The following is a 24,792-nucleotide window of genomic DNA, read 5'->3' on the forward strand; positions in this document are numbered from 1 at the left end:
TGTACGTCTTTGGAGTGTGGGAGGAAACCGAAGATCTCGGAGAAAACCCACGCAGGTCACGGGGAGAACGTACAAACTCCGTACGGACGGCGCCCGTAGTCAGGATCGAACCTGAGTCTCCGGCGCTGCATTCGCTGTAAAGCAGCAACTCTACCGCTGCGCCACCGTGCCGCACGAGTCTTGTCGGTATTGAGCTGCAGGTCATTCTGCCCACACCACTCAACACAGTCGTTAAGTGGTGTGTCTAGTCTAGGAGCAGAATTAGGCCATTCGGCCCTTCAAGTCTACTCCGCCATTCAATCGTGGCTGATCTATCTCTCCCTCCTAACCCCATTCTCCTGCCTTCTCCCCATAACCCCTGACACCCGCACTAATCAAGAATCTCTCTCTGCCTTAAATAAATCAGTTGACTTGGTCTCCACAGACTTCTGTGACGACGAATTCCACAGGTTCACCACCCTCTAACTAAATAAATCCCTTCTCATCTTTCTAAGGATACGCCTTTTTATTCTGAGGCCGTGCCCTCTGGTCCTAGACTCTCCCACTAGTGGAAACATCCTCTCCACATCCACTCCGTCCAGGCCTTTCATTATTCAGTGAGTTTCAATGAGGTCCCCCCTCATTCTTCTAAACTCCAGTGAGTACAGGCCCAGTGCCGACAAACGCTAATCGTATGTTAACCCACTCGTTCCTGGGATGGTTCTCGTAAACCTCCTCTGGACCCTCTCCAGAGCCAGCACATCCTTCCTCGGATGTGGGGCCCAGCATTGCTCACAAGGCTCCAAATGCGGCCTGACCAGCGCCTTATAGAGACTCAGCATTACATCCCTGTTTTTGAATTCTGGTAAGTGTTGAGCGAAGGGCAGATTGGAGAATTCCTTCCATCTGCCAGCTCTGGAGGGTCCTGCATCAAATGAAATCACAAAGCAACAAAGGGCAGACATCGGGCAAATCAAGACACAAAGTGTTGGAGTAACTCAGTGGATCATCCATCCACACTCTCCAGAGATGCTGCCTGACCCATTGAGATACTCCAGGAAAACGAAAAGACCCAAAGTGCTGGAGTAACTCAGGGGGCCATCTAGGCCCATTGAGCAGAGACACAAAGTGCTGGAGATTTCAGTGGATTCTGCATGCTCTCCAGTTGATGCTACCTTACCCATTGAGTTAGGAAGCAGAAAAGGACACAAAAGTGCTGGAAACTCACCATGATCTCCAGAGATGCTGGGTTGGCAGGGTCGTGTAGGAAAATAACTGCAGATGCTGGTACAAATCGAAGGTATCACAAAATGCTGGAGTAACTCAGCGGGTCACGTAGCATCTCAGGAGAGAGGGAATGGGTGACGTTTCGGGTCGAGACCCTTCTTCAGACTGATGTCAGGGGGGGCGGGACAAAGGAAGGATATTGGTGGAGACAGGAAGATAGAGGGAGAACTGGGAATGGGGAGGGGAAGAGAGGGACAGAGGAACTATCTAAAGTTGGAGAAGTTAGCAGGGAGTTAGGAGAGATGGATCAGCCGTGATTGAATGGCAGAGTAGACTTGATGGGCCGAATGGCCTTATTCTGCTCCTAGAACATGTGAACTTGTGAACATTATAAAGATGAATGAATGGCGGGGTGGACTCGATGGGCCCAATGGCCTAATTCTGCTCGTAGAACGTGAACATGATTGAATGGTGGAGTGGACTCGATGGGCCAAATGGCCTGAATCCGCTTCTAGAACCTGTGAACATTATGAACATGGCTGAACAGCTGAGTGGACTCAATGGGCCGAACAGCCTAATTCTGCTGCTATCACGTATGAACTTATGAGGTGCTGCCTGACCCAAAGTACTCCAAAGACGTACAGGTATGTCGGTTAATTGGCTGGGCAAATGTAAAAATTGTCCCTAGTGTGTGTGGGATAGTGTTAGTGTGCGGGGATCGCTGGGCGGCGCGGACCCGGTGGGCCGAAGGGCCTGTATCTGCGCTGTATATCTAAATCTAAAAAAATCTAAATCTAAAAATCTGAAACAAGAAAAGGCACAAAGTGCTGGTGTGCTTGCGTAGGTGACCATGTTCTCCAGAGATGTTGCCAGATCCACTGAGTTGCTCCAGCAAGTAAAGTCACAAAGTGCTGGAGTACCTCAGTGAACCATCTACGTCCCGACCCATTGAGCAATGAAGCAACAAAAAAACACAAAGTGCTGTAATCTCACCATGATCTCCAGTTCATACCTGTACGTCTTTGGAGTACATGAGTTTCACAACTCAATGGGTCAGGCAGCACCTCATAAGTTCATACGTCATAGCAGCAGAATTAGGCCATTCGGGGGGATCTTATTGAAACATATAAGATAATTAGGGGATTGGACACATTAGAGGCAGGAAACATGTTCCCAATGTTGGGGGAGTCCAGAACAAGGGGCCACAGTTTAAGAATAAGGGGTAGGCCATTTAGAACGGAGATGAGGAAGAACTTTTTCAGTCAGAGAGTGGTGAAGGTGTGGAATTCTCTGCCTCAGAAGGCAGTGGAGGCCAGTTCGTTGGATGCTTTCAAGAGAGAGCTGGATAGAGCTCTTAAGGATAGCGGAGTGAGGGGGTATGGGGAGAAGGCAGGAACGGGGTACTGATTGAGAATGATCAGCCATGATCACATTGAATGGCGGTGCTGGCTCGAAGGGCTGAATGGCCTACTCCTGCACCTATTGTCTATTGTCTATTGTCTATTGTCATGCTGGGCTAGGAGGGAGAGATAGATCAGGCAGGCTTGAACGGCGGAGTGGGCTCGAAGGGCCGAATGGCCCAATTCTACTCCTAGAACTCGTGGACATGATTGAATGGCAGAGTGGACTTGATGGGCCGAATGGCCTAATCCTGCTCCTTGAACCTGTGAACATTATGAACTTGACTGAACGGTGGGGTGGACTCGATGGGCTGAATGGCCTAATCCTGCTTCTACAACTTGTGAGCTTGTGAACATTATGAAGATGGCTGAATGGTGGAGTGTAGGCTCGATGGGCCGAATGGCCCAATTCTACTCCTAGAACTTGTGAACATGTCTGAATGGTGGAGTATGGACTAGATGGGCCGAATGGCCAACTCTGCTCCTAGAACCTGTGAACATGTGTGAGTGGTGGCGCAGTGGACTCGATGGGCCGAGTGGCCTAATCCTGTGCCCAGAACCTGTTAACATGTCTGAACATGACTGAGTGGTGGAGTATGGACTAGATGGGCCAAAAGCCCAACTCTGCTCCCAGAACCTGTTAACATGTCTGAACATGACTGAGTGGTGGAGTATGGACTAGATGGGCCGAATGGCCCAACTCTGCTCCTAGAACCTGTGAACATGTGTGAATGGTGGAGTCTGGACTCGATGGGCTGTGTGGCCTAATCCTGCTCCCAGAACCTATGAACATTACTGAATAGTGGAGTATGGACTAGATGGGCCGAATGGCCTAATCCTGCTCCCAGAACCTGTGAACATGTCTGAATGGTGGAGTATGGAGTAGATGGGCCGAATGGCCCAACTCTGCTCCCAGAACCTGTGAACATGTGTGAGTGGTGGAGTATGAGCTTGATGGGCCGAGTGGCCTAATCTTGCTCCTAGAACCTGTGAACATGTGTGAGTGGTGCAGTATGGAGTAGATGGGCCGAGTGGCCTAATCTTGCTCCTAGAACCTATGAACATGACTGAATAGTGGAGCATGGACTAGATGGGCCGAATGGCCCAACTCTGCTCCCAGAACCTGTGGACATGTGCGAGTGGTGGAGTATGGACTCGATGGGCCGAGTGGCCTAATCCTGCTCCCAGAACCTGTTAACACATCTGAATGGTGGCGGAGTGGACATGATGGGCCGAATGGCCCAACTCTGCTCCTAGAACCTGTGAACATGTCTGAATGGTGTGGAGTACACTCGATGAGCCGAGCGGCCTAATCCTGCTCCCAGAACCTGTTAACATGTCTGATTGATGTGGAGTATGGACTCGACGGGCCGAATGGCCCAACTCTGCTCCCAGAACCTGTGCACATGTGTGAGTGGTGAAGTCTGGATTCGATGGGCCGAGTGGCCTAATCCTGCTACCAGAGCCTGTGAACATGTGTGAATGGTGGAGCCTGAACTCAATGGGCCGAGTGGCCCAACACTGCTCCTAGAACTTGTGAACATGTGCGAGTGGTGGCGCAGTGGACTCGATGGGCCGAGTGGCCTAATCCTGCTCCCAGAACCTGTTAACATGTCTGAACATGACTGAGTGGTGGAGTATGGACTAGATGGGCCGAATGGCCCAATTCTGCTCCCAGAACCTGTGAACATGTCTGAACATGACTGAGTGGTGGAGTGTGGACTAGATGGGCCGAATGGCCCAACTCTGCTCCTAGAACCTGTGAACATGTCTGAATGGTGGTGGGGTGGACTCGATGGGCTGAATGGCCTAATCCTGCTCCCAGAACCTGCGAACATGTCTGAATGGTGGAGCCTGAACTCAATGGGCCGAGTGGCCTAATCCTGCTCCTTGAACTTTTGAACATGTGTGAGTGGTGGCGGAGTGAATTCGATGGGCTGAATGGCCTAATCCTGCTCCCAGAACCTGTTAACATGTCTGAACATGACTGAGTGGTGGAGTGTGGACTAGATGGGCCAAATGGCCCAACTCTGCTCCCAGAACCTGTTAACATGTCTGAACATGACTGAGTGGTGGAGTATGGACTAGATGTGCTGAATGGCCTAATCCTGCTCCCAGAACCTGTGAACATGTGTGAGTGGTGCAGTATGGAGTAGATGGGCCGAGTGGCCTAATCTTGCTCCTAGAACCTATGAACATGACTGAATAGTGGAGTGTGGATTAGATGGGCCAACTCTGCTCCTAGAACCTGTGAACATGTCTGAATGGTGTGGAGTACACTCGATGGGCCGAGCGGCCTAATCCTGCTCCCAGAACCTGTTAACATGTCTGAACATGACTGAGTGGTGGAGTATGGACTAGATGGGCCGAATGGCCCAATTCTGCTCCCAGAACCTGTGAACATGTCTGAACATGACTGAGTGGTGGAGTGTGGACTAGATGGGCCGAATGGCCCAACTCTGCTCCTAGAACCTGTGAACATGTGTGAATGTTGGAGTCTGGACTCAATGGGCTGAGTGGCCTAATCCTGCTCCCAGAACCTATGAACATGACTGAATAGTGGCGTATGGAGTAGATGGGCCGAATGGCCTAATCCTGCTCCCAGAACCTGTGAACATGTGTGAGTGGTGCAGTATGGAGTAGATGGGCCGAGTGGCCTAATGTTGCTCCTAGAACCTATGAACATGACTGAATAGTGGAGCTAGAATGGCCCAACTCTGCTCCCTGAACCTGTGAACATGTGTGAGTGCTGAAGTCTGGATTCGATGGGCCAAATGGCCTAATCCTGCTCCCAGAACTTGTGAACACATCAGAATGGTGGCGGAGTGGACATGATGGGTCGAATGGCCCAACTCGGCTCCTAGAACCTGTGAACATGTCTGAAAGGTGTGGAGTACACTTGATGGGCCGAGCGGCCCAACTCTGCTCCTAGAACCTGTGAACATGTGTGAGTGGTGGAGTGTGGACTCGATGGGCCGAGTGGCCTAATCTTTCTCCTAGAACCTATGAACATGACTGAATAGTGGAGCATGAACTAGATGGGCCGAATGGCCCAACTCTGCTCCCAGAACCTGTGAACATGTGCGAATGGTGTGGAGTGTGGACTAGATGGGCCGAATGGCCCAACACTGCTCCTAGAACCTGTGAACACATCAGAATGGTGTGGAGTACACTCGATGGGCCGAGTGGCTAATCCTGCTCCCAGAACCTGTTAACATGTCTGAACATGACTGAGTGGTGGAGTGTGGACTAGATGGGCCGAATGGCCTAATCCTGCTCCCAGAACCTGCGAACATGACTGAGTGGTGGAGTATGGACACGATGGGCCGAATGGCCCCACTCTGCTCCCTGAACCTGTGAACATGTGTGAGTGGTGGAGTATGGACTAGATGGGCTGAGCGGCCTAATCCTGCTCCCAGAACATGTGAGACCCATGGAGTTGGTCCAACTTGGCTGAGTGATGTGTCGAGGGTTGTGATTGGGCGGGGGCGGTGTCCGGCCGCGGGGTTGACCAATGGGGTTGACGGTCTCTCCCGCCCTGCCCCCCCCCCCCCCCCGCCGGTCACCGGACAACATAGTGTGTGGACAACACAACACCCGGACACCACGGGGTGTACAACACAACACAACACAGCACTCAGCCCCTGGACAACACAACACTCAGCCCCTGGACAACACAACACAGCACACAGCCCCTGGACAACACAACACAACACTCAGCCCCTGGACAACACAGTGTGTGGACAACACAACACAACACTCGCCCCTGGACAACACAGCACACAGCCCCTGGACAACACAGTGTGTGGACAACACAACACAACACTCAGCCCCTGGACAACACAGTGTGTGGACAACACAACACAGCACACAGCCCCTGGACAACACAACACAACACTCAGCCCCTGGACAACACAACACAACACTCGCCCCTGGACAACACAGCACACAGCCCCTGGACAACACAGTGTGTGGACAACACAACACAACACTCGCCCCTGGACAACACAGTGTGTGGACAACACAACACCCGGACACCACGGTGTGTACAACACAGTGTGTGGACAACACAACACCCCGACACCACGGTGTGTACCACACAGTGTGTGGACAACACAGCACAGCACAGCCCCTGGACAACACGGTGTGTGGACAACACAACACTCAGTACGGCTTATATTGATTGTGTGTGTGGACAACACGGTTTCTGAATAACACTTGGTGTCCCACTCACTCGGTGTGTGGACAACACATTCGTCCCTGGACAACACAACGCTTGGTCCCTGAACAACACAACACTCAGTCCCTGAACAACACAAGAGGTCTGGACAACACTCTCAGTCCCTGGACAACACAACGCTCGGTCCCTGGACAACACAACGCTCTGTCCCTGGACAACACTCTCAGTCCCTGGACAACACTCTCAGTCCCTGGACAACACAACGCTCTGTCCCTGGACAACACTCTCAGTCCCTGGACAACACTCTCGGTCCCTGGACAACACTCTCGGTCCCTGGACAACACTCTCGGTCCCTGGACAACACAACGCTCTGTCCCTGGACAACACTCTCAGTCCCTGGACAACACACTCGGTCCCTGGACAACACTCTCGGTCCCTGGACAACACAACGCTCTGTCCCTGGACAACACTCTCAGTCCCTGCACAACACTCTCGGTCCCTGGACAACACTCTCGGTCCCTGGACAACACTCTCAGTCCCTGGACAACACTCTCGGTCCCTGGACAACACTCTCGGTCCCTCGATAACACTCTCGGTCCCTGGACAACACAACGCTCGGTCCCTGGACAACACACTCGGTCCCTGGACAACACTCTTGGTCCCTCGATAACACTCTCGGTCCCTGGACAACACTCTCGGTCCCTTGATAACACTCTCGGTCCCTGGACAACACAACGCTCGGTCCCTGGACAACACTCTCGGTCCCTGGACAACACCCTCGGTCCCTCGATAACACTCTCGGTCCCTGGACAACACAACGCTAGGTCCCTGGACAACACTCTCGGTCCCTGAACAACACACTCGGTCCCTGGACAACACTCTCGGTCCCTGGACAACACCCTCGGTCCCTGGACAACACTCTCGGTCCCTGGACAACACTCTCGGTCCCTGGACAACACTCTCGGTCCCTGAACAACACAACGATTGGTCCCTGGACAACACACTCAGTCCCTGGACAACACTCTCGGTCCCTGGACAACACGCTCGGTCCCTGGACAACACTCTCAGTCCCTGGACAACACTCTCGGTCCCTGGACAACACGCTCGGTCCCTGGACAACACTCTCGGTCCCTGGACAAGACAACGCTCGGTCCCTGGACAACACACTCAGTCCCTGGACAAGACAACGCTCGGTCCCTGGACAACACTCTCAGTCCCTGGACAACACTCTCGGTCCCTGGACAACACGCTCGGTCCCTGGACAACACTCTCGGTCCCTGAACAACACAACGATTGGTCCCTGGACAACACACTCGGTCCCTGGACAACACACTCAGTCCCTGGACAACACACTCGGTCCCTGGACAACACTCTCGGTCCCTGAACAACACAACGATTGGTCCCTGGACAACACACTCAGTCCCTGGACAACACACTCGGTCCCTGGACAACACACTCAGTCCCTGGACAACACACTCAGTCCCTGGACAACACACTCAGTCCCTGGACAACACTCTCGGTCCCTGGACAACACTCTCGGTCCCTGGACAACACACTCAGTCCCTGGACAACACACTCAGTCCCTGGACAACACACTCGGTCCCTGGACAACACACTCAGTCCCTGGACAACACACTCAGTCCCTGGACAATACACTCAGTCCCTGGACAACACACTCAGTCCCTGGACAACACTCTCGGTCCCTGGACAACACACTCGGTCCCTGGACAACACACTCAGTCCCTGGACAACACACTCGGTCCCTGGACAACACACTCAGTCCCTGGACAACACTCTCGGTCCCTGGACAACACTCTCGGTCCCTGGACAACACTCAGTCCCTGAACAACATTAGAGGTCTGGCCAACACTCGGTCCCTGGACAACACTAGACGTCTGGCCAACACTCGGTCCCTGAACAACACTAGAGGTCTGGCCAACACTCGGTCCCTGGACAACACTAGACGTCTGGCCAACACTCGGTCCCTGGACAACACTAGACGTCTGGCCAACACTCGGTCCCTGGACAACACTAGACGTCTGGCCAACACTCAGTCCCTGAACAACACTACGCTTGGTCCCTGTACAACACACTCAGTCGCTGGACAACACAACGCTTGGTCGCTGGACAAGACAACGCTTGGTCCCTGGACAACACTAGAGGTCTGGCCAACACTCGGTCCCTGGACAACACTAGACGTCTGGCCAACACTCAGTCCCTGAACAACACTACGCTTGGTCCCTGTACAACACACTCAGTCGCTGGACAACACAACGCTTGGTCGCTGGACAAGACAACGCTTGGTCCCTGGATGTGAGAGAGGGGTAAAAAGGGATAATTGATTTAGACTAAGGACCCTGAGAAATAGCTGACCAGACCGTGCTCGGCTAGAGAAACAAAAACCGCAAGAACAAATGGTGACAGTCCAAGGACAAGTGTTAGAAGATAATCACTGGGAGGAAGGCCAAAATAATCAGAGAACTAGGAGAGAGGGAGGGCATGAATTATTCTGTACTGCGCTTGCCTAATGAAATAAATGAATATTACTGTATGATGTGGAAGGCAACAGGGGCGGTGTCGTTAGATTGTGCACCTCAGTGCTCCGATTAGAAGGAGCCCGAAGGGGAGGAATTAAAGGTGTAACAATTGTAAAATGAAGTGAATAAAAAGAAGGGATTTTCCTGACCTCGCTCGGTGTGTCTCGACAGGGGAGGCACCCAACTCTGCAGACTTGCAAATAAACTATACTTGTTTCTCTAGATTGTCTCGAGCATCGTGATTGTGAGAGCACTCACATTTGCATCTCACACTGGACAACACACTCGGTCCCTGGGCGAGCGAGACACCATGTCGTGCGCGGAGGAGATCGCCAAGCTGAAGGAGCAGGTGACCTGCTCCCTGTGCAGCCTGTTCTTCAAGGAGCCGGTCACCCTGGGCTGCGGCCACACCTCGTGTAGGGAGTGCGTGAGCAAGCTGCTGGTGGGCAAGGATGGCAAGATCGCCTGCCCCACCTGCTCGGCCACCTGCCACCTGGTCGAGGTGGTGGACAACGAGCTGGCCGCCAAGATGGTGGAGACCCTGAGGAAGATCCTGGAGTTGTCCGAGGGCGAGCAGGACGACTGCGAGAAGCACAAGCTGCCCTACACCGGCTTCTGCCTCGACCACATGATGCTAGTGTGCGACAAGAGCGCCAAGGAACACCCGGAGTGCCGCAACATCCCGATCAAGGAGGCAGCCGAGAGATTCAAGGTGCCTCTGATGGGTCGGGGAGGTCCTAGAGTGATACAGCCTGGAAACATGCCCACACCGGCCAGCATGTCCCAGCTACACTAGTCCCACCTGCCTGCGCTTGGTCCATGCCCCTCCAAACCCGCCCTATCCATGTACCTGTCTTATTGTTTCTTAAACATTGGGATGGTCCCAGCCTCAACTACTTCCTCCGGCAGCTCGTTCCATACATACACCACCCTTCCTGCATCCTAAAGGCAAGGCACGTTTATTTATATACCACATTTCACACAGCAATGGCAATTCAAAGTGCTTCACACAGAGCATTAAAAAACAAAATACAGAACAAGGAGAAAAAAGGTAGGGAAATGCAAATAATAATAGTAATAAGATAAATGTTCCCAACTTTGGGGGAGTCCAGGAAATGTTCCCAATGTTGGGGGAGTCCAGAACCAGGGGCCACACACAGTCTTAGAATAAAGGGGGAGGCCATTTAAAACTGAGGTGAGAAGGAACTCTTTCACCCAGAGAGTTGTGAATTTGTGGGATTCTCTGCCACAGAGGGCAGTGGAGGACGATTCACTGGATGGATTTAAGAGAGAGTTAGATAGAGCTCTAGGGGCGAGTGGAATCAAGGGGTAAGGGGAGAAGGCAGGCACGGGTTACTGATTGTGGATGATCAGCCATGATCACATTGAATGGCGGCGCTGGCTCGAAGGGCCGAATGGCCTCCTCCTGCACCTATTTTCTATGTTTCTAAATAAATAATAGTTATAAGTAAGATTATTAGAGTAATGGGGGGATCATGACAGACGGCTGCTCGTGGCGATCCCCTCATAAACGACAACACGATGCTCTCTTTGTTGCGATAGTCCCAGCCTCAACTACCTCCTCTGGCAGCTCGTTCCACACACCCACCATCCCTCTGTGTGAAAAAGTTACCCCTCAGATTCCTATTAAATCTGTTCCCCTTCACCTTGAACCTATTTCCTCTGGTCCTCGATTCCCCTACTCTGGGCAAGAGACTCTGTGCGTCTACCCGATCTATTCCTCTCGTGATTTTGTGCACCTCTGTAAGATCTCCCCTCATCCTCCTGCGCTCCAAGGAATAGAGACCCAGCCTGCCCCCAACCTCTCCCTGTAGCTCACACCCTCTAGTCCTGGCAACATCCTGGTAAATCTTCTCTGGACCCTTTCCAGCTTGACCACACCTTTCCTATAACACGGTGCCCAGATGGCTTGAGTCAATGCAGAGCCACAAGCATTGCACCATGTGCAGTGGTAGAGTTGCTGCCTTACAGCGCCAGAGACCCGGGTTCGATCCTAACTATGGGTGCCGCCTGTACGCAGTTTGCATGTTCTCCCCCTGACCTGCGTGGGTTTTCTCCGGGTGCTCCGGTTCCCCCCCCACATCCCAAACACGTGCGGGTTAATCGGCCCCTCTGTGAATTGCCCCCTCGTGCGTAGGGAGTGGGTGAGAAATTGGGATAACATAGAACTAGTGTGTGAACAGGGTCTCGAGCCGAAACGTCGCCCATTCCTTCTCTCCTGAGATGCTGCCTGTCCTGCTGAGTTACTCCAGCATTTTGTGAATAAATACCGTGTGTGAACAGGTGATCGCTGGTCGGCACGGACTCGGTGGGCCGAAGGGCCTTTTTTGCGCTGTATCTCTAAATTAAACTAAGAAGGGTCTCGACCCGAAACGTCACCCATTCCTTCTCTCCGGAGATGCTGCCTGACCTGCTGAGTTACTCCAGCATTTTGTGAATAAATCGATTTGTACCAGCATCTGCAGTTATTTTCTTATATATATATATAAACTAAGCTCAATGTCTATTGTGGTTACAATACTTATCAGCAATGTTGCCTGCAAGACTTTCTTTATCATTGTTCCACAAGGAGGAAATAATAAGAGTTTCAATGTTACAAGAGTTACTAGGAAATCTAGCCATCGGCGAGATACATTTTGAAACAGTATTTGTGGCAATGAGAATAACAATGAAAAGATATGAATAAATAACATCACATCTCCTCAATTTTTATTGAGTCACTGGGTGACTTTCAGGCGGAGATTGATAGGTCCTTGCCTAGCAAGGGTGTCAAAGGTTATGGGGAGAAGGCAGGGAGAATGGGGTTAAGAGGGAGAGATAGATCAGCCGTGATTGAATGGCGGAGTAGACATTAATCGCTCAACCATTCTGATGGTACCACAGAAAACACTCAGATATTCCAGCATCGAAGTACTTTGCAATAGTCGAGGAGATTTGACCACTTTTACAGGCGGTATGGTGGTGCAGCGGGTAGACCTGCTGCCTCACAGCGCCAGAGACCCGGGTTCGATCCTGACTACAGGTGCTGTCTGTACGGAGTTTGTACGTTCTCTCCGTGACCTGCGTGGGTTTTCTCTGAGATCACCGGTTTCCTCCCAAGCTCCAAAGATGTACAGGTTTGTAGGTTAGCTGGCTTGGTATAAACGTAAATTGTCCCTAGTGTGTGCAGGATAGCGTTCGTGTGCGGGGATCGCTGGTGGGCCGAAGGGCCTCTTCCTGCTCTGTACCTCTAAACTAAACTAAACTAAATGGGGTTGAGTGGGAAAGATAGATTCAGGGATAGTTTCTTCCCAGCTGTAATTTGGAAACTAAGCCATCTTCTCACCAACTAGAGAGTGGTCCTGACCTCCCATCTACCTCAATGGAGATCCTCCGACACATTTAATCGGACGTTACTGGATTTTACCTTGCTCTAAACGTTTTCCCCTCTTATCTTGTACACTGTGGACGGCTCGATTGTAATCATGGCGGTTTAGTATTTCCGTTGACTGGTTAGCAAGCAACAAAAAAGCTTTTCACTGTACCTCGGTACACGTGACATAAGGTTATAAGTGATAGGAGCAGAATTAGGCCATTCGGCCCATCAAGTCCACTCTGCCATTCAATCATGGCTGATCTATCTCTCCCTCCTAACCCCATTCCCCTGCTTTCTCCCCATAACCCCTGACACCCGCACTAATCAAGAATCTGTCTATCACTGCCTTAACAATATCAATTGACGCCCCCCACAATCTTCTGTGGCAAAGAATTCCACATCTCCTCTCTAAAAATACGTCTTTACGATCAGAGGGCACAGCCTCAGAATAAAAGGACGTATTTTCCCGCGTGGGTTTTCTTCGAGATGTTCGGTTTCCTCCCACACTCCAAAGTCGTGCAGGTTTGTTGGTTAATTGATTCGGTATAAATGTAAATTGTCCCTAGTGTGGGTCGTGTAGTGTCAGTGTGCAGGGATTGCTGGTCGGCACGGACTCGGTGGGCCGAAGGTCCTGTTTCCATTCTCTAAACAACAAAATGAGTTAGTCCTGCAAAGAGGCTGTATATCGGAGAGAAGGCGCCCATTGACTTTCTTCATGGTTTAACTTGGCTTGGCTTTGGAATCATAGTTGTACAGTGTGGAAACAGGCCCTTCGGCCCAACTTGCCCACACCGGCCAACATGTCCCATCTACACCAGTCCCACCAGCCTGTGTTTGGTCCATACCCCTCTAAACCTGTCCTATCCATGCACCTATCTTACTTTTTGTTAAACGTTGGGATAGTCCCTGCCTCAAATACCTCCCCTGGCAGCTCGTTCCACACATTCACCACCCTTTGTGTGAAAAAGTTACCCCTCAGATTCCTATTCAATATTTTCCCCTTCACTTTGAATCTATGTCCTCTGGTCCTACTCTGGGCAAGAGACTCTGTGCGTCTACCCGATCTATTCCTCTCATGATTTTGTACACCTCTATAAGATCACCCCTCATCCTCCTGCGCTCCAAGGAATAGAGACCCAGCCTGCTCAACCTCTCCCTGTAGCTCACACCCTCTAGTCCTGGAAACATCCTCATAAATCTTCTCCGAACCCTTTCCAGCTTGTCAACATCTTTCCTATAACTTATTGAACTTGGCTTGGCTTTGTGTTTCCACAGGCGAAACTTCAGCAGACGTTGGATTACCTGGAGAGTCAGGTAGCTCTGAACGCTGGGCGTGATGAGCAGATGAACCTTATCGACCTGAAGGTAAGATGGTGGGACGTGGGATTCGTGTAGTCCAGGAATCCCACAATTCCACTTCATCAATCCCGAAACATAGTCATAGAGTGATAAGGCGTGGAAACAGGCCATTTGGCTCAACATGCCCACAGCGGCCAACATGTCCCAGCTACACTAGTCCCACCTGCCCGCGTTTGGTCCATATCCCTCCAAACCTGTCCTATCCATGTACCTGTCAGATTGTTTCTTAAACATTGGGATGGTCCCAGCCTCAACGACCTCCTCTGGCAGCTCGTTCCATACACCTGTGTGAAAAAGTTACCCCTCAGATTCCTATTAAATCCTTTCCCCTTCACCTTGAACCTGTGTCCTCTGGTCCTTGATTCCCTTACTCTGGGCAAGAGAATTTGTTCGACTTTCTTTCTGAAGAAGGGTCTCGACCCGAAACGTCACCCATTCCTTCTCTCCAGAGATGCTGCCTGTCCCGCTGAGTTACTCCGGCATTTTGTGTCTGCCTTTCATGTTGTGGGACCTCTTAATAGTCATGGAGTGATACAGTGTGGACACGGGTCCTTCGGCTCAACTTGCCCACCCCGGCCAACATGTCCCAGCTACACTAGTCCCAACTGCCCGTGTTTGGCCCATATCCCTCCAAACCTGTCCTGTTCATGAGACCAGTGCTGAATTACTATCTACCTCTTTGATGATCCTTGGACTATCCTTGATCGGACTTTGCTGGCTTTGTCTTTCACTAAACGCTATGCCCTTCTCATGTAACTGTACACTGTAAATGGATCGATTGTAATCATGTATTTCCGCTGACTGGTTAGCACGCAACAAAATAGCTTTTCAGTGTACCTCGGTAATAAACAATAGACAATTGGTGCAGGAGGAGGCCATTTTGGCCCTTCGAGCCAGCACCACCATTCAATGTGATCATGGCTGATCACTCTTAATCAGTACCCCGTTCCTGCCTTCTCCCCATACCCCCTGACTCCGCAATCATTAAGAGCTCTATCTAGCTCTCTCTTGAAAGCATTCAGAGAATTGGCCTCCGGTGCCTTCTGAGGCAGAGAATTCCACAGATTTACAACTCTCTGACTGAAAAAGCTTTTCCGCATCTCTGTTCTAAATGGCCTACCCCTTATTCTTAAACTGTGGCAGCTAGTTCTGAACTCCCCTGACATTGGGAACATGTTTCCTACCTCTAACGTATCCAACCCATTAATAATCATATGTTTCAATAAGATCCCCTCTCATCCTTCTAAATCCCAGTGTATACAAGCCTAGTCGCTCCAGTCTTTCAACACACGACAGCCCCGCCATTCCGGGAATTAACCTGTTGAACCTACGCTGCACGCCCTCAATAGCAAGAATATCCTTCCTCAAATCTGGAGACCAAAACTATACACAGTACTCCAGGTGCGGTCTCACTAGGGCCCTGTACAACTGCAGAAGGACCTCTTTGCTCCTATACTCAACTCGCGTGACAATAAACTGATGCTTGTTCGATTGAGTTGAAACTCTTTGTCCGTACCAGAATCAGGGCGACACTGTTCGGGCCAAGATCCAGCTCGCTTTCGACTCCTTGCGGAAGTTTCTGGAAAGGGAGGAGAAGGCCATTTCGACGGAGGTGGAGACACAAGAAGAGCAATTCCTACAACAGCTGGAAGAAAGCAATGCACAAACAGGGGGCAACCCGGTCACCCTAAATCACCTCATCGGAGATATTAAGCAGAAGTTGCCTCAAGAGGACATTCCCCTGCTGAAGGTACGACACGATGCAAGGCAGTAAAACCTTTATTCGTCCTCCCGGGGGAAATTGGTCTGTCGACAGTCACAACGCGCAATGAGGCACATGATAACGTGAGATTAGAGTTAAATTAACGGTGAGGAAAAAAAAAGAAAGACACAAGCCACTGTTGGCTAGCGGCTGTGTGCACGGCGCCTTCACCGGAACAAACAAATAAACAAACGAACACAGGCTTTCTCCCTGGGCAGAGGATTCTAAAACTAGCACTTCAACTCCCCCTCCCACTCCCAGTCTGACCTTTCTGTCATGGGCCTCCTCCAGTGCCATAGTGAGCCCCACCGGAAATTGGAGGAACAGCACCTCATATTTCGCCTGGGCAGTTTGCAGCCCAGTGGTATGAACATCGACTTCTCCAAATTTAGATAGTTCCTCTGTCCCTCTCTTCCCCTCCTCCTTCCCAGTTCTCCCTCTATCTTCCTGTCTCCACCTACATCCTTCCTTTGTCCCGCCCCCCTGACATCAGTCTGAGGCAAGGTCTCGACCCGAAATGTCGCCCATTCCTTCTCTCCCGAGATGCTGCCTGACCTGCTGAGTTACTCCAGCATTTTGTGAATAAATACCTTCGATTTGTACCAGCATCTGCAGTTATTTTCTTATACATTCTAAAACTAGAGTACCCCCCCTCCTCCCCCACACCGGGTTCCCCCCCTTAGTTTCCCATCGCCCCTCAAGGCAGTCCCCTGACACTGGGCCTCATTGTTCTCATTCAAGAACATTGTTCTTCATGTCGTTTCCCCCCCCACACCGAGTCCCCATCTGGTAAGAAGATTGTCCGTGTTAATTAATAGTAATCAATTCAATTTCAATTCAATTTCAATTTAAAATACTTTATCGGCATGATAAGATACATCATTATACATGATACATGAGGGGGGATCTTATAGAAACTTACAAAATTCTTGAGGGGTTGGACAGGCTAGATGCAGGAAGATTGTTCCCGATGTTGGGGAAGTCCAGAACAAGGGGTCACAGTTTAAGGATAAGGGGGAAGTCTTTTAGGACCGAGATGAGAAAACATTTCTTCACACAGAGAGTGGTGAGTCTGTGGAATTCTCTGCCACAGAAGGTAGTTGAGGCCAGTTCATTGGCTATATTTAAGAGGGAGTTAGATGTGGCCCTTGTGGCTAAAGGGATCAGGGGGTATGGAGAGAAGGCAGGTACAGGCTACTGAGCTGGATGATCAGCCATGATCATATTGAATGGCGGTGCAGGCTCGAAGGGCCGAATGGCCTACTCCTGCACCTTGTTTCTAAGTTTCTATGTTTCTATTATATTGCCAAAGTATAGAACATAACATACATATTTAAAATGCATGAATATAAAAACAAGTATACAATGCATGGGTCGATATGCCCCTGTACATATATATATATATATGTCACTGTTTAATCTTTGTACTGACCGTATCATTTCTTTCCTTTTTTAGAATATCGGTACCATATTTGACAGGTATGTCTGTATTCACATAGATTAAATCTGCTTATTTTTTAGCCTCACCTGTTACCTGTAAACTAAACCTCTTCCTGATTACTGAATAGATCCTGTCCCTGAAAATTTTTAAAACAAAGGCGTCACGGTGGCGTAGCGGTAGAGTCGCTGCCCTACAGCGCCAGAGACCCGGGTTCCATCCTGACTACGGGTGCTGTCTGTACGGAGTTTGTACGTTCTCCCTGTGACCTACGTGGGTTTCCTCCGAGATCTTCGGTTTCCTCCCACACTCCAAATACGTGCAGCTTTGCAGGTTAATTGGCTTGGTATAAATGTAACCTACAAACCTGCATGTCTTTGGAGTGTGGGAGGAAACCAGAGTACCTGGAGAAAACCCACGCAGTTCAAGGTTTCAAGGTCAGTTTATTGTCACCTATACCAGTGAAATTTGACTTGCCCAACAGCCATACTAAACAAAAAGCAATAAGGCACGCAACTACATAAAAGTTAATTGGCTTGGTATCAGTGTAAATTGTCCCTAGTGGGTGTGGGATGGTGCTAGTGTACGAGGATCGCTGGTCGGTGTGGACTCGATGGGCCGAAGGGCCTGTTTCCATGCTGTGTCTCGAAATTAAACTAAACTCAGCGGGTCAGGCAGCAGCTCTAGAGAATATGGATAGGTGACGTTGTGGGCTGAGACCCTTCTGAGTCTGAAGAGGGGTCTCGACCCGGAATGTCAGCTCCAGAGATGCTGCCTGTCCCGTTGAGTTATGCCAGCATTTTGTGTCTATCGTTTTGGCACGGGAAACACTACCTGGTTTTGGTTGACTCTTACTCGGGCTGGTTCGAGGTGGACCTTCTGCAGACCATTTCCTCAGAGGCTGTGATCGAGAAGCTGCCACGGCACCTTTCCGTACATGGCTCGCCCTGCACGTATTCAGTCTGACAACGGCAGGCGATTCACCGGCCAAGCATTTAAGAGCTTTGCTAAACGATGGGACTTCCAACACATTACCAGCAGCCACTTGGAGGCGTGGGTTCGTATCCCACTTCTGACACCATGTAATAAAGTGCTTAAGAACACGCTAAGATACAAGGCATCATTTTATTGAAGCACTTACATCATAGGACCTGCAGTACATTACAGCTCCGAGCTGCCACATCTACTGCCTGACGTAGGCGAGTTCTTAATATTATAAAGCACGTACTAGGCGGGACTACTACTAACAAGCACTACGATTGGCTAGCATGCAATAGCCCATCTACAGGCTGGTTGTTGAACAATGGCCAGAGACGAAAGTAACCCCATACATCTTGCAGCTGAATCAGTCTGTGGTAGAAAGATTCCCCATTACATGTTGCTCTTGTTGGTGACAACCGGGCTTTGTGTCATATTTGATCCAGACAGTGCAGAAGCTTGAAAGCGCGCACCACCAGACTCGGGAACAGCTTCTGTTATCAGGCTTCTGAACGGCCCTTCCATAAGCTAGGGCACTGTCCGATTCACCTCTACCCCATTGCGGACATTGGATTGTGTCTCTGGAACTGATGCGCTACAATGCTGAGAACTATAACGATCAGCCGAAACATTATGACCACTGCTAGACAAAGTGAATAACATTGGTTATCTTGTTACAATGTCAAGGGGTGGGATATATTAGGCAGCAAGTGAATGGTCAGTTGTTGAAGTTGACGTGTTGGATGCAGGAGAAATGGGCAGGAGTAAAGACCTGAGCGACTTTGACGAGGGCCAAATTGTTCTGGCCAGACGACTGGGTCAGAGCATCTGTGAAACGGCAAGGCTTGTGGGGTGCTCCTGGTCAGCAGTGGTGAGTACCGACCGACAGTGGTCCGAGGAGGGACAAACCACAAACCGGCGACAGGCAGGGTGTTGGGCGCCCAAGGCTCATCGATGCGCGAGGGCAACGAAGGCTATCCCGTCTGGTCCGAACCGACAGAAGGTCGACTGTGGCACAAGTCACAGAAAATGTTAATGGTGGTCACGGGAGGAATGCGTCACAATACACAGTGCATCGCACCCTGCTGCGTATGGGGCTGCACACGGAGGACCAACAGCATATAGGACAGGTGGCCATAATGTTTTTGCTCATCGGTGTATATTCTGCACTCTGTATCTTCCCCTTTGCTCCACCTATTGTACTTGAGTTTGACTTGATTGTATTTATGTCGAGTATTATCTGATCTAATGGGATAGTGTCCAAAACAAAGCTTTTCACTGTACCTCAGTACACGTGACAACTATAAACCTAAACTAAATTGAAGAGAACTTCAATGTGGAAATAACATTCAGATGGATGTAACTGCCCTCTTTACTCCAGGGCTAGCTCCAGGATTTGAGTTTAGTAGCAAAGAGGTCCTACTGCAGTTGTACAGGGCCCTGGTGAGACCACACCTGGAGTATTGAGTGCAGATTTGGTCTCCTAATTTGAGGATAGACATTCTTGCTATTGAGAGAGTGCAACGTAGGTTCACCAGGTTAATTCCCGGGAAGGCAGGACTGACATCTGATGAAAGAAAGGGTCGACTGGGCTTGTTATCACTGGAATTTAGAAGGATGAGAGGTGATCTTTTAGACCCAGATACAATTCTTAAGGGATTGGACAGGCTAGATGTTCGATGTTGGGGGAGTCCAGAACCAGGGGTCACACAGTTTAAGAATAAGGGGTCGGCCATTTAGGACTGAGATGAGGAAAACCTTTTTCACCCAGAGAGTTGTGAATCTGTGGAATTCTCTGCCACAGAAGGCAGTGGAGGCCGATTCACTGAACGTTTTCAAGAGAGAGTTAGATTTAGCTCTTAAGGCTAACGGAATCAAGGGATGTGGGGAGAAAGCAGGAATGGGGTACTGATTGTGGATGGTCAGCCATGATCACATCGAATGGCGGTGCTGGCTCGAAGGGCCGAATGGCCTACTCCTGCACCTATTGTCTATGATTCTATGCCTTGACTCTGCCACCTTGCCCCTCACAGGTCTGGTAACCTTTTACGGAAGCCCAAGGAGCTGCCTCTGGATCTGAGTCAAGGTGGATTCAATGTTCCTCTGCAGTACGCTGTTTGGAAACGGATGTTCAAACACATCAAACCAGGTGATGTTCCTTTGGGTAGTCTCAAAAAGCCGGAGCAACTCAGCGGGTCGGGCAGCATCTCTGGAGAGAAGGAACGGGTGACGTTTCGTGTCGAGACCCTCCTTCAGGCTGAGAGTCGGGGGAAAGGGAAACGAGGGATATAGACGATGTCGAGAGAAAATGGACACAAAATGCTGGAGTAACTCAGCGGGTCGGGAAACGAGAGATATAGACGGTGATATGGGCGATATGGGTGATATGGGCAGCACGGTAGCGCAGCGGTAGAGTTGCTGCTTTACAGCGAATGCAGCGCCGGAGACTCAGGTTCGATCCTGACTACGGGTGCTGCACTGTAAGGAGTTTGTACGTTCTCCCCGTGACCTGCGTGGGTTTTCTCCGAGATCTTCGGTTTCCTCCCACACTCCAAACACGTACAGGTATGTAGGTTAATTGGCTGGGTAAATGTAAAAAATTGTCCCTAGTGGGTGTAGGATAATGTTAATGTACGGGGATCGCTGGGCGGCACGGACTTGGAGGGCCGAAAAGGCCTGTTTCCGGCTGTATATATATGATGATATGATATGATGATGATATAGAGAGATATAGAACAGATGAATGAAAGATGTGCAAAAATAAAACTAAGGTGATGGAAACAGGACCAGCTGTGAGAATGAGTTACACACAGAGCAGGGACTATCCCAGCGTTTAAGAAACATTTGGACAAGTACATGGATAGGACAGGTTTGGAGGAATATGGGCCAAACGCGGGCAGGTGGGAGCAGTGTAGATGGGACAAGTTGGCCGGGGTGGGCAAGTTGGGCCGAAGGGCCTGTTTCCACGCTGTGTCACTCTACAGCTATGACTCTAAACAGGACTGACTGCTCCAACAAGCCAAGTGTCTGCCTGCACCTCTCCCGAGGGATGTGACGCTGAGCTTCCATAAGGAGCTGGTCAGACCGTGTTGAGAGTATCGTGAGCAGATTTGGTCCCCATAACCTGAGGAAGGATGTGCTGGCACTTTTGAGGGCCCGGAGAAGGTCCACGAGAACGATCCCTGGAATAATGTGGTTGACATGTAACGAGCGTTTGACGGCAGAAATTCCTCCTCATCTCCTTCCCAAAAGAGCGCCCTTTAATTCTGAGGTGATGACCTCCGGTCCTAGACTCTCCCACTGGTGGAAACATCCTCTCCACGTCCACTCTATCCAGGCCTTTCACTATTCTGTACGTTTCAATGAGGTCCCCCCCTCATCCTTCCAAACTCCAGTGAGTACAGGCCCAGTGCCGACAAACGCTCATCACACGTTAACCCACTCATTCCTGGGATCGTTCTTGTAAACCTCCTCTGGACCCTCTCCAGAGCCACCACATCCTTCCTCAAATATGTTGCCCGAAAGAAATGGGCGGTGGCGCAGCGGTAGAGAGTTGCTGCCTTACAGCGAATGCAGCGCCGGAGACCCGGGTTCCATCCCGACTATGGGTGCTGTCTGCACGTAGTTTGTACGTTCTCCCCCCTGACCTGCGTGGGTTTTCTCCGGGATCGCCGGTTTCCTCCCACACTCTTAAGACGTGCAGGTTTGTAGGTTAATTGGCTTGGTATAAACATAAAAATTGTCCCTAGTGTGTGTGTGTAGGGTAGTGTTAGTGTGAGGGGATCGCTGGTCGGCGCGGACCCGGTGGGCCGAAATGGCCTGTTAGGAAAAGGGGACGTACAACGAGACCGGGGTGTCCTAGTGCATCAGTCACTGAAAGGAAGCATGCAGGTACAGCAGGCAGTGAAGAAAGCCAATGGAATGTTGGCCTTCATAACAAGAGGAGTTGAGTATAGGAGCAAAGAGGTCCTTCTGCAGTTGTACAGGGCCCGAGTGAGACCGCACCTGGAGTACTGTGTGCAGTTTTGGTCTCCAAATTTGAGGAAGGATATTCTTGCTATTGAGCGCGTGCAGCGTAGGTTTACTAGGTTAATTCCTGGAATGGCGGGACTGTACTATGTTGAAAGACTGGAGCGGCTAGGCTTGTATACACTGGAATTTAGAAGGATGAGAGGGGATCTTTTCGAAACGTATAAGATTATTAAGGGGTTGGACACGTTAGAGGCAGGAAACATGTTCCCAATGTTGGGGGAGTCCAGAACCAGGGGCCACGCAGTTTAAGAATAAGGGGTAGGCCATTTAGAACGGAGATGAGAAAAAACTTTTTCAGTCAGAGAGTTGTGAATCTGGAATTCTCTGCCTCAGAAGGCAGTGGAGGCCAATTCTCTGTATGCATTCAAGAGAGAGCTGGATAGAGCTCTTAAGGATAGCGGAGTCAGGGGGTATGGGGAGAAGGCAGGAACGGGGCACTGATTGAGAATGATCAGCCATGATCACATTGAATGGCGGTGCGTACAGGCTCAAAGGGCCAAATGGCCTCCTTCTGCACCTATTGTCTATTGTCTGTTGTTTCCGCGCTGAATCTCGAAACTAAACTGAACTAAAACCGAACCCTCGCCCCGTCTCCCGTTTTCAGTTCCCACCCTGCTGACGCTGGACCCGAAGACGGCCAACTCCCACCTCATGCTGTCCCGGGACGGCACGGAGGTCAGGGTCTCGGACAAGCAGGACGACATCCCGGACAACCCGGAGCGGTTCAGCCGCTGGCTGAGCGTGCTGGGCTCGGAGGGCTTCACCGGGGGCAAGCACTGCTGGGAGGTGGAGGTGGTGGACAGCACCGTGTGGCAGGTCGGGGTGGCCAAGTCCTCCGTGCCGAGGAAGAGGGGCTTTGCCCCGTTCCACTGGCAGGAGAGCCGCAAGTTCTTCACGCCCGAACCGCAGGCCGGCGTGTGGGCCCTGGCCCTGCAGGATGGCGACTACACGGCCCTGACCTCCCCCCCCATCGAGCTGAGGCTCAAGGGAAGGCTGAGGAAGCTGGGCGTCTACCTGGACTACGCCGCCGGCCAGGTGTCCTTCTACAACGCCGATGACGTGTCCCACCTCTACACCTTCACCAACAAATTCATCGAGGAGATCTTTCCCTACTTCTACATCGCCCACAAGGGGGACTCGCTGAGACTCACAACTCTGGGCATCTGAAGGACCGAATTGAATACATTTTATCAGCCGGGTGTCACAAAATGCTGGAGTAACTCAGCGGGTCAGGCAGCATCTCAGGAGAACATGGACACAGAGTGCTGGAGTAACTCAGCGGGTCAGGCAGCATCTCAGGAGAGCATGGACACAGAGTGCTGGAGTAACTCAGCGGGTCAGGCAGCATCTCAGGAGAACATGGACACAGAGTGCTGGAGTAACTCAGCGGGTCAGGCAGCATCTCTGGAGAACATGGACACAGAGTGCTGGAGTAACTCAGCGGGTCAGGCAGCATCTCTGGAGAACATGGACACAGAGTGCTGGAGTAACTCAGCGGGTCAGGCAGCATCTCTGGAGAACATGGACACAGAGTGCTGGAGTAACTCAGCGGGTCAGGCAGCATCTCTGGAGAACATGGACACAGAGTGCTGGAGTAACTCAGCGGGTCAGGCAGCACCTCTGGAGAACATGGACACAGAGTGCTGGAGTAACTCAGCGGGTCAGGCAGCATCTCAGGAGAACATGGACACAGAGTGCTGGAGTAACTCAGCGGGTCAGGCAGCATCTCAGGAGAGAAGGAACGGGCGACGTTTCGGGTCGAGACCCTTCTTCAGACTGACGTCAGGGGGACGGGACAACGAAAGGATGTAGTCGGGGACAGGAAGACAGCGGGAGAACTGGGAGGGGATGGGGAGGGACAGAGGAACTATCTAAAGTTAGAGAAGTCAATGTTCGTACCGCTGGGGTGTAAGCTACCCAAGCGAAATATGAGGTGCTGTTCCTCCAATTTGCAGTAGGCCTCACTATGACAATGGAGGAGGCCATTCCTTCTCTCCAGAGATGCTGCCCGACCCGCTGAGTTACTCCAGCATTTTGTGTCTACCTTAAAACAAAAATAAAATGTGCTCGTTACCCAGAGGATTTATCTCTCTATCTTATATCTCTCTATCTTATTATAGTCTCTATCTCTCGTTCCCCTCTCCCCTGACTCAGTCTGAAGACGGGTCTCGACCCGAAACGCCACCCATTCCTTCTCTCCAGAGATGCTGCCTGACCCACTGAGTTACTCCAGCACTTTGTGACACCTTCGATTTATACCAGCATCTGCAGTTATTTTCCTGCACAATTTTATTAGCCAAGTATGTACACACACAAGGAATGTGCCTTGGTGCTCCGCTCGCAAGTAACAACACCACGTACAGTAAACAATTAAGAATAAAGCATAAGAATATAAAGAATAAAGCATCATAGTTTAAATATGTGAATGAAATAAAATACCGAGCAAAAGGAGGCTACAGACCTTTGGTTATTTAGAGCTGCTGCTCGTGGATAAAAGCTGCTTGTATGTCTGGCTGTGGTGGCT

At 50.8% G+C, this 24,792-nt stretch overlaps 1 protein-coding gene across 1 annotated transcript; it reads left to right on the forward strand.

The window, feature by feature from the left end:
* Positions 1 to 9,633: 9,633 nt before the first annotated feature.
* On the forward strand, positions 9,634 to 23,435 carry LOC144602731 (E3 ubiquitin-protein ligase TRIM39-like). The gene is made up of 6 exons (XM_078415869.1): positions 9,634 to 10,035; positions 13,975 to 14,064; positions 15,578 to 15,808; positions 17,277 to 17,299; positions 20,270 to 20,385; positions 22,873 to 23,435. The coding sequence occupies exons 1-6, from the start codon at positions 9,634 to 9,636 to the stop codon at positions 23,433 to 23,435; spliced, it is 1,425 nt and encodes a 474-aa protein (XP_078271995.1).
* Positions 23,436 to 24,792: the final 1,357 nt, after the last annotated feature.

Source organism: Rhinoraja longicauda, chromosome 19, assembly GCF_053455715.1.
Source record: "Rhinoraja longicauda isolate Sanriku21f chromosome 19, sRhiLon1.1, whole genome shotgun sequence".
NCBI classification, from domain to species: domain Eukaryota; kingdom Metazoa; phylum Chordata; class Chondrichthyes; order Rajiformes; family Arhynchobatidae; genus Rhinoraja; species Rhinoraja longicauda.